The 15,650-nt window shown below is 36.9% G+C and overlaps 2 protein-coding genes across 2 annotated transcripts; both read right to left on the bottom strand.

Annotated features, from left to right (window-relative positions):
* Positions 1–4,915: 4,915 nt before the first annotated feature.
* On the bottom strand, positions 4,916–10,347 carry LOC122009090 (chloroplast envelope quinone oxidoreductase homolog). Its single transcript, XM_042565103.1, has 4 exons — positions 10,228–10,347; positions 9,637–9,778; positions 8,282–8,373; positions 4,916–5,851 (listed from the first exon to the last, which is right to left on the bottom strand). The coding sequence occupies exons 1-4, from the start codon at positions 10,300–10,302 to the stop codon at positions 5,165–5,167; spliced, it is 996 nt and encodes a 331-aa protein (XP_042421037.1). The 5' UTR covers positions 10,303–10,347; the 3' UTR covers positions 4,916–5,164.
* Positions 10,348–14,925: 4,578 nt separating this feature from the next.
* LOC122010817 lies at positions 14,926–15,438 on the bottom strand. The gene has a single exon (XM_042567290.1). It carries the CDS (start codon positions 15,436–15,438, stop codon positions 14,926–14,928), a length of 513 nt encoding a protein of 170 aa, XP_042423224.1.
* Positions 15,439–15,650: the final 212 nt, after the last annotated feature.

Below are 15,650 nucleotides of genomic sequence, written 5' to 3'. Positions count from 1 at the left end.
CAATGATGAAGTTCCTATAGGTCAAGATTGACTGGATGCTAAGTAATGAATGAAGTTTCAGCAGGTCAAGGTTGACTAAATGTTAAATAATGAAGAAGTCTAGATAGGTTAAGGTTGACCAGATGCTAGACAACGATGAAGTCTTGGTAGATCAAAATTGATAAAATTCTAGGTAATGAGGAAGTCCCGACAGATCAAAATTGACCTAATGCTAGGCAACAATGAAGTCCCAATGGGTCAAGATTAATCGGATGCTAGGCAAAGAGAAGTCTCGGCAAGTCAAAGTTGACCAGATGCTAGACAAAGAAAGTCCTAGTAGGTTAAGATCAACAAGATGCTAAGGTAAGAATTCAACTTTGATAAAGTTGAAATAGGAGTATTAGTCAATTAATAGAATATATCAATCGATGGATCATAAATTAGGGTTTGAGGGGGGTTTTTAGCATTTGTGAATTGATCCTGTCTGAAACTACAGGAAATGATGCATTGGGCAGGTGGCTGCGTTGTTGACTGAGCGAAGACTTTGAGTTGGCAAAGACATTGGTAAGTCAGGGCAAAGCAGGGGCTTCGAGCGTCTTCCTCCTTTCTACACATATAGAAAACCAAGCCAACAAAACGTTAGAACGAAAACCAGGGAAAAGGTCCCTGACGCAGACACTCTAACGCTCATGTCAGTATAGTGGTCGAGCAAAAATTGGAGAAAAGAAACAGTAAATGCGTGTACATAAGTGAGACTATTGTAAAAGCATACTTGGCCAACAGAGATGACCCCCTTTATATACTACCACTCATAACCTCCGCAATCATGAGATAGCAGAGAATGTCGGGTGTCAGAGATTGTGGAGTAAAGGAAGATGTACATCTTGGGAGATGTTTAGTTATCGTCCGAAGAATTTTCCGTTACCCATAGGTGCACTTCTTTTGTAACTAACGTCATTAATGAGGCGGTTAAGAGAATATGTTGTTATAATATATCGGGTGATGGATGGAATGGGTATAATTGAATGTTTATATTATAATAGAAGAATATTCTCTAACAAATGGTGGTTACTTTTTAACATATTATTGTGATTCTTTGACAATGTTATTCCTAAAATATATCTAAGCCGGATATTTAGTTGACCAGATGTATATTATATTGACATTTGACAGATCAATACATAAAAGGCATAACACAGTCCCGTAAGGTCATCCGACCCTTTGGCCGCTAGGCTATATATTGTGTGCAGCTGGGGATATGATATTAAAGCAACAGAGAGTCAAGTCCCATAGGCTCGGCCGATTCTATAACCGACCGGCCATATGCTAGGATACTTGCTTCTAAAGAATGGGAAACTGAGTCCCGAGAGACCCTATCGATGCTTTTAGCCGATCGTCCTTATACTTGGAGCTTCGTCCTTGAAATGATAACCTGAGACATGGAAGTCATGCCGGGTTAACACTGAGAGTTGCCTTGTATATTTACTCTGCGTAGGAGATAAGTATGCTGAGCCCTATAAATCTGACCAACACTATAACCAACCGACTATATGGAGGAGGACAGACACATGAGCAATGAAGACCCATAGGTTCGACCGACTATATACTAAGAGTCATACTGTAGCAATGGAAGATTATGTTGTATACCCACCTGGTTCTAAGACCGTTCGAGTTTAATTTGCATGTCTTGGCATTGAGCTCTATAAGTTTGACCAGCTCTAGGACCGACCAACCATATGCTAAAAGCTGCACTACAAGAATGGGAAACTAGATCCCCTGAGTCAAGTCAAATATAAGTTTGACCGGTGTTATGGCAGACCATATATAACTAGGTGTCAACCTAGGAGTAAAGCACTAGGTCTCTCAAATCCGAGTGACTCTTGGTTTGGTCATCCTCCTATTGAAGGGCTTAGTGATGGATGAGGGGTGAAGTCTTGTTGAGAGTGACATACTGGCAGTCACCTCTCCTTGACTTTGACTGTCACCTCACTTTGATTTTGACTGCCACATCAGATCTAGATCCACTCGTAACATCCCGTATCATGAATATTGTTTTCACCATTGTGAATAATATATCAATCAATTGTGAATAGTTCTGCTATAGTATCATTCGATTGATGAATAATAATAGTCAATTGTTACGGTAGCAAATAAAAGGTAGAAAATGAATGATCAACTTGACTGATCATGATCAGTTGATTATTAGTGTTAATGTAGAAAATAGAAAGTTAAGAAGTTGATTGATCAACTCGATAGTTGAGTTGATCAGTTAAGTTAACTAATGTCATTATTTGAACGGATGTAAAGTTTAAAACTCAATTGGGGACTCGATTGATTTTTCCATCAGTTGATTGATGAGTTTGAACAATCAATGACACCGTAGCAAAGAACAAAATTTTTTTTAGTCGACTGTAGTACTCAACTATTTGAGCATCAATCGATTGATGAACAATAACAATTAATTGTTCATGGTCAAATCAAAATTGGTAAGAGCTATTCTACTTGTACAATGCTCGAATTTAATAGAACAATCGACTGATGGTGATGAATAATTATTTCATTTACATTTGATCATATTTGTATTTAATCTCACTATATACTTGGAGCTATTTGTTTCAATGCATTGAGACAAGTAGGATGATGAATCAGAATTGGTAAGAGCTATTCTACTTGTACAATGCTCGAATTTAATGGAACAATGACGGTGATGAGTAATTATTTCATTTACATTTGATCATATTTGTATTTGATCTCACTATATACTTGGAGCTATTTGTTTCAATGTATTGAGACATGTAGGATGATGAATTTGATTAAGCATGTTTGTTATATGCATCTAATTAGGCCAAAGTCATCAAGTTATAGAATTCATGTAATGATCAATAGTTTACATGATGATGATTGAAGATTTTTTTGGAAATGTTAGAGAAATATATCTATGGATAAAAGTTTTCTTAAACTCTTTTAGACAAAAGTCGGATTGAAACACCGAGTATTTCAACTTCTTTCAACTTTGGCCTTTGGGTCAATCTTCAAAAAAAAAAAATAATAATAATAATAATAAATAAAAAAAATATATTACTATACAAAATATTATGTTTTTCGTTGATAAAGATTGATATAACAAGTGTGTATACTAAATATCATTGTTTTTTTTACACTTGTAAAAGTTTTAATAAATTTTTAAAATTTGGTTGCTGACACTTAGAGAGCGGATCCTCTGGATCGTAAAATACGATCTAGAAGATGGTCCATTATATTCATTGGTGGATTTGGATGATCCCAACCTATTAAACAGGTAGGGTCCATCCAAATCAATCAATCAAACTCTGTAGTTCATCTTGTAATTCGTAAAGTATAGACCAAAGAATTCCTCCTGGACGCTTACAAACTCAGTCGACCGAGTTAAGTATCAATCAATTGATACTTTATGTAGTCAACTAATTGAAGTTTTTAGTTCACTTAAATTAATTTGAAATATTAAGCAATTATTTTTAGTAGAATTTTAGTAATTTCACCCAAAAATATTAAATTTTATTAAATTCAAGAATACTATTGGTGAACGTTCTTTAAAATGCCAACAATTATTTTTTTAAGGGATAGATTTGTCTTTTAAGAGGGAAAACCACCCCGAAAGAGGAAGAATCAACGGAGTAGTTTTGATATTTAATCAAAGGTTTAAACTAAATTAATATAATTTGTCAAGTAAATCAAGATTGATTGGATCCTTAATAATCGGAGAAGTCTAATAGGTGTTAACAAAGAGAAGTTCAAAAAAAGATTGATAGTAATTAAGTTCAAGTATTTTAAGGATGATCAAATACTTGGTGATTGAAGAATATAAGTAAACAGTCCCTAAATAGTTGATGAAAGATACTCCAAATAAGTCAAGATGGCTTGTATGTTTGTGACTGAAAGTTAGTCAAGATTAACTAAATACTAGACAGACATATAAATAGAAGTAAGGCTTCTTGTCAAGATGATGAGATCCTAAAGGTAAGACCTCTTGGTAGATATATGACAAAAAGTTTAGGACGTGATGCCTCTTACTTTATAAGTCCTGGAGGTACAACCTCTTGGCATAAAATTCCAAGTGACTGGAGAGTCTACTAATAACTTAGATCATCAACTAGACAATTTACTAAAATTTCAACAAGAGTTGGAAGAAGACCGTTGATATAATAGAATACGCAAGTCATTAAACCGACTTACATGATCAGCAGGTTAGTCGACTAGGAACAAGAACAATTGATTTAAGTATTCATTAGCAAGAACAATCAACTGGACGCAAATGGAGGAATGGTGAATCCGTTTTTGTACAAAAGCTTATGTGATCACAAAAATAATTGAATAAAGGAACAACCGTCTAGGATGAAGCAGAACAATAGATTACAAGATGAACGTGAAAGCTATAAATAATGAGGCTAAGGGAGCTTGTCATGGCTAGTTAAACATGAGCAGTGGAAAAGGTCAGAAAAAGTCTTGAGAAGAGCTGTATAGATGACTAATGTGAGACCCAAGGAAAATATTTCAAGGCATAACTTAATTATAAGGTCTTATTTTCCTATCACATGGAAACTATTGAAAACCTCCTTAAATTTTTTTATGAATTTGTTTAATTGTTTTTTTTTTCATTGCAAAATTCCGCAATTGATTGATTAATAAATCATGTTTTGCATAACTAGAATTTATTTTATAGTGCACCAAGGAAGGACTAGTGCAGAGCCAGAAAAATTTTGAGCTGTTCTAGACATGAGGCCACTAATCAATGACTGGAATGCAAAGCTTCAAATGTGTGGAATACAACAATTGGGTTGGGCACGCCAACTCGTTCTTTTAAATCCTAAAGTCTAAAAGAGTTGAGCAGAAAGCTGAATACTAAGCAACATAACTTTGATGAGTTGAAAGTAGTATTAGCTACATTGCCACAGCTAGATCAGCCAGATCATGCATTTGTAGTTTTATTAAGAGGAAGAACGAAATGAGTGTCCTGTATACTAGACAGCCTGAATAAACATCATTCACAAAGTACTAATGCATAGCCATATACAAAGAACAGAAAATTCAACAGTTTACTCACCATTGATTTTAAGAGTGGAACGTTGTAGCAAGAGACCAGAGCAAAGATTAGATAGCATGCCAAGTTACATCTATAGTTGAGACGGAATGGTAACTTATAACTGGCTCATATTTCGATAATGATCTTCCCTGTAGCATGACCACTGATGCTCTTGGCCCAGGCCTGTTCTGCTTTACTTAATGGATATACGGAGTCTATAACTGTCTTGAGCTTACCTTCCTTTACCAAATTGACTAAGAATTCCATTTCACCGGACTTTGGTACCAACATCAGTGGTATAAGCTTTTTCTTTGAAAATGTGATCCTCTTCAGAATGGAAGCAGCTATAGTTGTAAAATTGGGAGTTATATCAATGACCTTGCCACTGCTGCACAAGTTGGGACCAAAAGTGGACCAGGGAATATTGGTGGCGCAATGGATGACTCCGTCGTACTTCTTGTCTGATGGGCTCTTCAGTTTCGCACCCTCTGGAGTCTTGTAGTCCACCACCTCATCCGCTCCGAGACTCTTTACCAGTTCTATATTGCGAACGCCGCATGTCGCTGTAACATGGAGTCCTGCATACTTGGCAAGCTGGACAGCATAGTGCCCCACACCACCAGAGGCAGCTGTTATCAGAATATTGGATGACTTGTTGGGAGTATCAAATTTAATCCCAATAGCCTTCAGTGACTGGAGAGCAGTCAGGCCTGCCGTTGGTAGGCCTGCAGCTTCAGATAGTGAAACCTCAGGCGGCCTAATGGCCATTGCAGCCACTGTTGTTACAGCAAACTCGGCAAGCCCGCCACCATTCTGTAATAAGAAAAATCAAAGTCAATAGAAGGATAAAACATGCATGACAGATTGGAGAGGAAAAAGTGATATTGACATACCCTAGCCCTCAAACCCAACACCAAACATGAAGCTTGGTCTAGCAAAGAAGGTTAAGAAGCTTTGTCGATTATACAGATATAGATCTAGGAGCAAGAGAGTATTTTCAGAATTTAACAATGTGGATGTGTAATTTTGCAGCACTAACGATGTATTGTAACCTTGATCATCATCAGTATAATTGCAAATGGGAGAAGAAGTGTGCCTTGAACAGTTTTTTGAATGATCATCTCTGATAGGGAGTCCTATGCAGAAATGTAAGGGGAGCAGGAGGATGAACATTCTGTGTTAAGTCTCAATATGGATAATTCGGATTGAAAGGAACCAATGTTTATTTGAGGGTAAGCAGGTGGACCAAGATGCATCCAGAAATGTCAATTGATAGAGAGTTGGACATCAAGAGTACCAGGGAAGGCACATTCTAAGAAGAAGGTGATTATAGAAATGATTCAGTTAGTTGATATAGGGTAAAAGGGTATGCCGAAGGTAGTGAAGAGGAGAATCTTATTCTGATCACAGGTACTGGTCTAAATCAAAATTTGAAGCAAAGATTTATTCAGAGCTTGGACAAAAAGAATCACTGCCAGAGCAACAGGCGGTACACCTTGTTCCAATGGAGTCAGTTATGATTCTGTCATTTCTATCTTCTTCTAACATTTGTTTTTATCCTCTGTCAGTGTTAAGACCAGTAGCTCAGTAGCTTTTCTGTTTTCAGTCAGATATTTCTAGGTGTAATGTTGGGGGTTGGAAGAAGGTCATTTGACAGAAGATTCCATCTTGGCTGGCCAGTCAGGTAAGTTGTATCTTTAACTTTGATTTCATTGCCACCTTATAACCTATGCGTTATCATGGGTTTTGCCACAAAAAATCCTTGAGTATAGTATAATCACTACTTTCAGAGGCAGTTTCAGTCTCATGGATTCAATCACCATCTTATGCAACAATATGTGCCCACAGATACAGGTATGCAACAAAAATCAATTATTTCCACAGCTATGAACGGAAATAATTATTTCCATGGGGTTAATTGCTATATCATTGTTTATGAAGTATGGACTGATCATAGCTAAACATTCATTCTAATGAATCTATCTGCATGTTTTCTACTTCAAACACATACTGCCCACTGCCCTGCCACCTTCTGGAAATTTTTTGTTGTGATGTCAAAAAGGTTCCACATTCAAAAAGATAAATTGGAGTAAACAATGAAAGTTATTTTGACGAGAACCTGTACAAAATTGAGTTTTTATATTACTATATCATGGAACTTACTGGTACAAAATTGAGTTTTAAATAAGAAAATAATATTGAATTATATCAATGTAATAAAAGGACATGAACGGGTAAAATTGTTGGTCTATAGCTATTGTGAGTGTTTTCCAAGAATTGCCCATCACTACTTATTTAAGTTTTCTTCTTGCAAAAAATTAAACTGCTTGCATTGGATTATTATTATTTTTGCATTCTCTTGAGCGTTATTTGGGTGTTAAATTGCGGTTAAAGGTTCAACATAATGGGATTTTGTTTGGACCGTAGTCATTTAGCCTCCATTTTGTTAAATGCTTACACCAAAGGAGAAATTGGTTTGGTTTGATCATTTTAGAGAGGATAAGTTAGAGGGAGCAAATGAATCCGCACACTATCCCTATTCCCCTATGCATGAAAGGAGGAAGGATTGTGTAACCTTTCTTATGGAATGGATAGGAATTGGTGATTTCCTTTACCTCTTCCTCTCAGACCCAATAATTTAAAACATTTTTGCTACTTAATAAAGCATAATACATATTATTATCAAAGGTCAGTAGTTTTTAATTTTAGATATCATAAATTAAATAGAATTATCTTATTCTTGTTCTTTGAACTTCTTCTAGGATTACAATTTTACCTATTCTACCAATCAAATACAATTGATATCTACATTTTATATCCATCAATACCAGTAATGATTCGTCAAGATAGAGTACAATTTTCATTAAATGAGAGGGAAAAAGATTAAGATGATATAGATAAGTTCCAAGATGACCAAGAGTTTATGTAAATAGGAAAGCTAATTTGATTAGAGTTGAAGGAGTGAAAAATGAAGAGGGACCAAAAAAACTATATTCAACAAAATTAAGAGGAATTTCAAAGATATGAATAATATTACTATCAACATATCCTGACATTAAATTCAATAATGACATAAGATTCATAGTCAATCTAAATAATTGGAACTCAAGATTTCTTATTATTTGAAAGAGCTTCACTTGGAGAATTTGGATTCTTTTGATTTACTATAAAGTCATAAGCCTTAGCAACAATTATTTTGCTCAAATAAAATTCTACATCAAACAAAGAACAACAAGCACTTACTGGAAAGCTTAGCAGACCAACAACTTTGTCCCCCTTCTTAAAGGAATTGACCTCAGAACCTACTTCTACAACTTCTCCAGCAACATCAGAAACTGTTTCACAAAAAAAAAAATGTCAAATTATATATGCAGCATTGAAAGTAAGTCCCCATCAGTTACCACACCTACACAGAACTGATGTGAATCACTATTAGATGAATAAATCTGTAATCTGGTTAAATAAAATGAGAATCCACAATGGAATTCTTGGAACTTTTTTGTTTCATACTTACTGAAACACCAAGAAAAGTGGGCAGCCTTAAGAGAGACTCAACAACTATACAAATCAAAAAGCCAAGCAATAGTAGGAAATCAAATGTCATGGCATAGATTAACATTTGACAGTCCAATTTCCCCACTGTCAACTGTAATTCCCAGACACTATGACAATGCAAAATGTTGATTATTACTTATGCAATCTCAAGATAATTCTCAAACTATTTAAACTTCACATAAAAAAGGACAGCCCGGTGCACGAAGCTCCCGCCATACGGGGTCTGGGGAAGAATCCATTGTACACAGCCTTACCCTGCTTTTTGCAAGAGGCTATTTCCAGGATTCGAATCCGTGACCTTTTGGTCGCATGGCAACAACTTTACCGTTGCGCCAAGGCTCCCCTTCAAACTATTTAAACTTCACATGATGTTCGAAAATAACTAATACAATGATTCATTTATGTCGACATCATGACAGGGAAGATACGATTACTAAAGAAACTTTGCTTACTACAGCATTATACTTATCATCACAAAATTGAAACAATATAATTAATCACCTATTCTTAACAAAATCAATGATGACTATTGCCACCACCAGGGCAAGCCAAAAACCTCATAAATAGACCTGACATTAAAATCTTTATATCTTGGTTAACATTCCTTCCTAAGTGATTGGACAATTTTGCATTTTATCGAACCATCAATAGACAAAACTCCTCTAACATGCCAGCTTCAAAGGACACAATTAGAGCATCAAAAACCCTTCTAATAACTGTCCCTGAATTTAAAAAGATAAGACATCATAACACACTTCCTTCACCAATAAATCATATCTAGGAATAAAACCAGGTTGGCTGGATAGATGGTGTTGGCTTAATCAACTTTGTTCTCAATTAGTACTTGTATCTATTGGTGCAAAAATCAGGATGTTTTCCAAAATTACCTTTATAAAAGTCATCTTGGAATTATCCCGTGTCGGCAAATTCAGTTTCAAATTAAACACACTATAGATCGGGGCATTGATTAACCTTACTAATCCCTTTGATCGCTACCAAAATACACACATATTCACAAAGAAATAGAGTAGTCCATTTCTTACCAGGGGTAAATGGAAATCTGGGTGGCAGAAACGGGCGGAGCATGCCTTTCTGGATTTTCCAGTCTACTGGGTTTATAGCAGCTGCCTCCAACTTCAACAAAGCCTCGTTTTTCTTGGGCGAAGGAATAGGCACCTCAACATGCTGAATAAGCAGAATTAACACAAAAATGCAAATGAACGAAAAGCAGGAAAATATACAATAACTGTGCTGCAAAGGACAGATCACGAAAAAGGATCCTATAAACTTCGGCAAAACAACAATATCCATGGTATTTCCGGGGTAAAAGAGTATGATTATAAAAATATATATAACTTCCATCTGTTGTATGCTCATAATCTGGCGAACAACCAAACAGTCAAATAAATCAAGAATTGCCGATACCTGAAAATTTTATCCAGTTGATTCGCTAATCAATCAGTCAAAGTAAATCAGAGTCAGAAATCGATTAGTAAATAGCAAGCAGAGTCAGAATATCTTTTTGTCCTTTGATCCTCCATCCAGCAGACGAAGTATTTTCCGTTCTGTCACTGGCTTCGCCAAAATTTGGACTATTTTAAAAGATAAACAAGAACCGAATGCGGCATGCTTACCTTGAGGCCGGCGGCACCTCCTCCGTAGGAATCGTACTGTACAGCCTTCATGGTGCTTGGTTTTTCCGCCGCCATTCGAGGTTGAGATAGAAACGAAGGGACGAACTATGGCGAGATAGGAATGAATTAAGAAGGAAATGGTTACTTATAGAAACAACCGGCTGCAGCGTGTTTTTGGCAAAATTATCAGGGAGCCCTTTTTCATATTTCCAATAGGCGCCCCGTACTTTCTACTTATTCAAAAAAGTACCCGTGACCCAAAATTTTTTTTGCCAAATACCTTTCCCTCCAATCTGCTCTCTGCCTCTACCGACATTGACGTTGACGCCGATGCCAACGCCGACGTCGCCGCAGCCGGCGCCTTCCGGAACAGAACATCCCTCCAGCCACCGCCCCATCCACCATAATAAAAAAAAGGAGGCTAGCAAATTGAATTGCAAAATCTTAAATTTACAAAGAAAAAAAAAGAATATAAATAGATAATAAAAATAATAATAAAATACTAATTTATCCTTATATAATAATAATTTATTATATACTAATATCCTATTAAACTCACGGTATACCAATACAAAGTATTGAGAGGTTGTTAATCAGAAATTAAAATCGTACATGGAATGTGCCTTAGTGAGCAAGTCTACAATTTGTATGGAAGATGAGACAAATGGCAAAGTGACGGTGTCATTCTGATAGTGATGATAAGTGAAATGACAATCAATCTCGATATGCTTAGTGCGCTCATGAAAGACGGGATTGCAAGTAATTTGAATGACACTGGAGTTGTCACAATGTATAGGGGTATATTTCAAGAGAAAAACACTCATATAAGCAAGTAGCCAACGTAATCAAACAATTTCAACAGTTGTAGAGGCTATAGCACGATATTCTGCTTCGATAGGAGAATGAGAGACAACATTTGTTTTTTACTCTTCTAAGAAATAAGAGAATCTCCTAAGAAAATAAATATCCTGTCGTAGACTTACGATATGTAGAATCACCACCACAATCTACATCTGAATAGGTCCGCAACTCTAAAGTAGAAATAGAAGGATAAAAAAGACTATGAAACTGGGTACCTCGAAGATATTGAAGGATGCGAAACACAGCTCTTCAATGTACTGAAGTGGGAGAATCATCAAATTGGCTGACAATATGTATAGCACAAGTAATGCCAGGTCTAGTAATGGTGAGATATACTAGACTGCCAACTAGAGTGCAATATAAAGATGGATCTGGTAAAGAAACACCATCAATAGAAGAGTACCAAGCATTAACCTCAAGTAGAGTATCAATAGTGCGAGTGTTGGATAGATGAGCTTGCTCTAGAATGTCACCAATATATTTAGATTGCGAGAAAAGATAGCCACGAGGAGAATAAGCTACATTAAGTCCCAAAAAATAACGCAGATGACCCAAATCTTTCATATCAAACTCACGAGTCAAATACAATTTCAACTCTTCTATTCCACTTAAATCATCCCTTGTAATAAGCATGTCATCAACATAAAGAGAGAGTAATGTGCGACCTGACGAAGTACAACGAACAAAAAGAGCAGAGTCATGCTAGCTAGGAAGAAAGACAAGAAATCCAATCACAATGGAGAACTTGTCAAACTAAACTCGAGGAGCTTGTTAAGGCTATAAAGAGCCTTTTTTTAGTATGCAAACTTTACCAGGGTTGTGAGTGACACCTGATGGAAGCACCATGTAGACTTCTTTTTAAAGATTTCCATTTAAAAACATATTTTTAATATCCATATGGAAAATAGACCACTGACGAACTGATTCAACTGCAATGAGAGTATGGATAGTAACAAACTTGGTAACTAGAGCAAAGGTTTCCTCATAATCCGTACCATACTATTGGGAAAATTCTTTAGCAACCAAACGAGCTTTATACTGCTCAACTGACCCATCAGATTTAGGTTTGATCTTATACACCCATCGAGAACCAATCACACACTTCCCCAAAGGAAGAGAAACAAGATCCCAAGTACATGTTTGATACAAAGCAGAAAGTTCTTCCGCCATAGCTTGCTACCAAAGAGGATCAAGAATAGTCTCTCCATAAGAGGAGGGTTCAGACAATTGGTGAATAGAAGCTAAAAAAGAAGAAAAAGAACCAGAATAAATAGAATACACAAAATTAGGTAAATGAGTAGACTTACGAGATTATTGAGGATAACGAGAAGGAGGATTTGCTATCACAAGAGCATCATGGGAAGTAGTAGGTGCAAAGGGATCATCGAGGAGTTGAAGATCAGAATCTATATGAGTGGCAATCCTGCAAGTAGCATCATTAGAAGAAGAAGTGCTAGGGTGGTCTAATTGTGGGGAAACATGATATGACACATCATCAGAGTAGGTGCAAACAGGATCAATACGAGTGAGATCAGATTTTTGAAGAGTAGGAGTCTCAGAGGGAATGGAATAGAATGGGATGTATTCAAGAAAAATAATATGACGTGAGACATAGAGTTTTTGACTAACTGGATCATAACATCTATATCCCTTTTGGACTTTGCCGTAGCCACGAAAAATACAAAGAGAGGGCTGAGAACTAAGCTTACTACGTTCAATATGAGGACGATGACAAAACATGTGTTAAGACAATATAATCAGGAACATAATCATATAGTTTTTCAAAAAGAGACAGACCAGATGTAATAGAAGATGAAATTCTATTGATAGAATGTACTACAATAAGAATAGCATTGTCCCAGAACTCGCTAGGAATATATGCAGATAATAGGAGAGAACGTGCAGTTTCAATAATATGTCTATGTTTTCTTTCAGCAACACCGTTTTGTTTAAGAGTGTCAATACAAGAATTTTGATAAACGTACCATCTGAGGTAAGTAATTCAGAAAAAAGATTAGATATATATTCACCATCCAAATCACATCGAAAGCATTCAATAATAGTATTATGTTGAGTTTTTACCACGACAAAAAACATTTGATAGATATCAAAGAAATCAGAACAATGTTTCATAAGACAAACCCAATTATAACGAGTACAATCATCAATAAAGGAAACGTAGTAATGGGATCCACCAGGTGTACGAATAGAAGATGACTCCCACATATCAGAATGAACTAACTCAAATGGTACAAGAGAAATAGAGATACTTCTATAAAAAAGAAAAGTAGAGAATTTTGTCAATTTGCAGCTACAACAATATGAAATATCATGAGTTTATAATTTCCTAAATTTCTTTTAGAAGCTAAGTATTTTAAAAGAGAAGAAGATGTTAGAACTCCGAGATAGTTTTAATGTGATCAACCAAGTTCAGTTAGGTCCTGTTGTATTTGATCCTTGTGTCTAAGTGTGCAAGAACTTATGAACACAAGAAGTCGAGCGTAAGACGTAGCTAGCGAGATGGACGGCACGGGAGAGAGCCGACAGGCTCGGTGCGTCCGAGGGACGAGGTGCTGTAGAAGAGTATACCGGTGGACGAGAAGGTTGTGCGTAACGTTCGAGGGATGAAAAGACTGGGAGGAATCCTGCTCGAGGAGAAGATCGGAAAATGGGTTCGAGTGAGTCCTATTTCAAATGGTCGAAATCGTCCAAGCGAGCGGAGCAGCGGAAGATCCAAAGGAGAAGTTTGGATCTCGGTAGCAGCTGCTGAAGGCGCCTTCAATGCTATTGAAGGAGCCCTAGCGCCTTTCGGGAGGAAGGCGCCTTCAACCTTTGAAGGTGCTTTCGAGCCTTTATAGAAGGCGCCTTCAACTACTTGAAGACGCCTTAGACTGGGCAAAAGCGACTGTTGGTGAAGATAAAACATTATCTTCGTTTGCTTCGCTGGAGACGTCTTTCATCTTGTTGCAGGCGCCTTCTAGTTTCAAATAAGATTTTTCAGGGGCTATAAAAAAAATCCATAGAGCTAGGAATTAGATAACAACTGTAACTACAACTTTTGTAATATTTTCTAGTCTATTTTCTTAGCTGTCAACGTCTGTAAGAGGCTTCTCCGCCTACAACGAAGGAGATCTACTAGTACTCTTCACTGCCTTGGATTAATAACCATCTAGGATGTAACCAAGTTAATTTCTTGGTCTCTTCTATTTTTAGTTGTTCAATTTCTTTTGTTATAATTGTGCTACTAATCTGAGTTGAAAGATTGAGAAAGGTTAATTTTTATTTTATAAGTAATTCATCCCTCTCATGCTGGCTCCACGACACTAACAGAAGAAATATGTCCAAGACGAGAATGCCTCAAATAAAAATCAGAAGAAGTAGAGCTTAACCGAAAGAATGACAAATCAACACTAGAAACTGTAACATCTGGGACTTTTAGCTCTTCTAATACATATCTCCCTTGCCTACGACCTATCCGAATAAGTTTTTGGGATCGCGGATTCTGCACATAACAAGAAGATGAAGTAAAAGAAACAGAGAAATCAGAGTCACATAATTGACCGGCAAAGACAAAATTCAAAGTAAGATTAGGAATATGATATACAGTAGACAGAGATAAATTAGATGTACAAATAAAGCCAACGTCAGCTAATAACATGAGAGAACCATCAACGGTCATGACCGACACAAAAGGTGATGAATTTATAGATATAAAAGAATTGACATTAGGCGACATATGATGTAAAGCTCCAGAATCAAGGATCCATATAGGAGAATGTATACCTGAAGTACCACTGAGGGAAAACTTATGTGAGAAGAGAGAGACATGATATGTGGTTAAGATGCAAGGAACTTTTGAAACTGTTGAGTAAGAGCAACATCATCATAACCACCATAGCCACCTCCATAACTGCCACCACCACCACCACGAAATTCACTCATTCGATCAGTAGCATAATTAACGTTAATCATCCAACCATGAACATCCTTTCCATCCATACCATTAATGGCAACAGAAGCTTCTTCGCTAGAAGTAAATGCCACAAATTCAAACCCTCGAACCGTCCAATTTCCCAGTCCTTGGCAACCGATCCTCGCGTCGCCCACCAAGAAGGTCAGTGCACCACTTGCGGCAGTGCACCCTCCTTCCATGCTACGAGCTTCATTGCGCGCTTGCCCTGCAGCACCATGAAGGAATTGAGCTAGAAACTGTGACGACGAGTTGGATCTGTGACGACTACTTTCAAAAGATGAGCCGCGTCGACCCCGATCGAGCACCGACATGGAGAAGTCCCTACAGTGGCCAGACTTGGGGCTCAGAATCGGCCCGACGGTCGACGCAGGGTTCATTGTGAATAAAAGAAAAAAAAAGGTATTTTCGAAAATTTTGCCATAATTTATCAATCGTTATAAGATGAATTGTGGTAACGGATATAGATAGAAAGTGCACTCGGGTGTGATGACTCAAGCAGGAAACACCATTTGTGCCTCGTAACTATGTGGTTGCGTCCTCACGTCGGAGTCTGGACAGCTTAAAAGTTTTTATTTGCTGTTTGAGAGCA

Source organism: Zingiber officinale, chromosome 8A, assembly GCF_018446385.1.
Source record: "Zingiber officinale cultivar Zhangliang chromosome 8A, Zo_v1.1, whole genome shotgun sequence".
NCBI lineage: Eukaryota > Viridiplantae > Streptophyta > Magnoliopsida > Zingiberales > Zingiberaceae > Zingiber > Zingiber officinale.
Note: the sequence above shows the minus strand (reverse complement) of the source record. Positions and strands in the feature narration are given on the sequence as shown.

Excerpts from the sequence above, each read along its gene's own strand:
- LOC122009090 (XM_042565103.1), bottom strand. The coding sequence starts at position 10,302 with ATGGCGGCGGAAAAACCAAGCACCATGAAGGCTGTACAGTACGATTCC. Across the intron at positions 8,374-9,636 it reads CAGATTTCCATTTACCCCTG|TTTCTGATGTTGCTGGAGAA; the intron begins GTAAGAAATGGA and ends TTTGTGAAACAG. Across the intron at positions 5,852-8,281 it reads TTGGTCTGCTAAGCTTTCCA|AATGGTGGCGGGCTTGCCGA; the intron begins GTAAGTGCTTGT and ends TTCTTATTACAG.
- LOC122010817 (XM_042567290.1), bottom strand. The coding sequence starts at position 15,438 with ATGAACCCTGCGTCGACCGTCGGGCCGATTCTGAGCCCCAAGTCTGGC.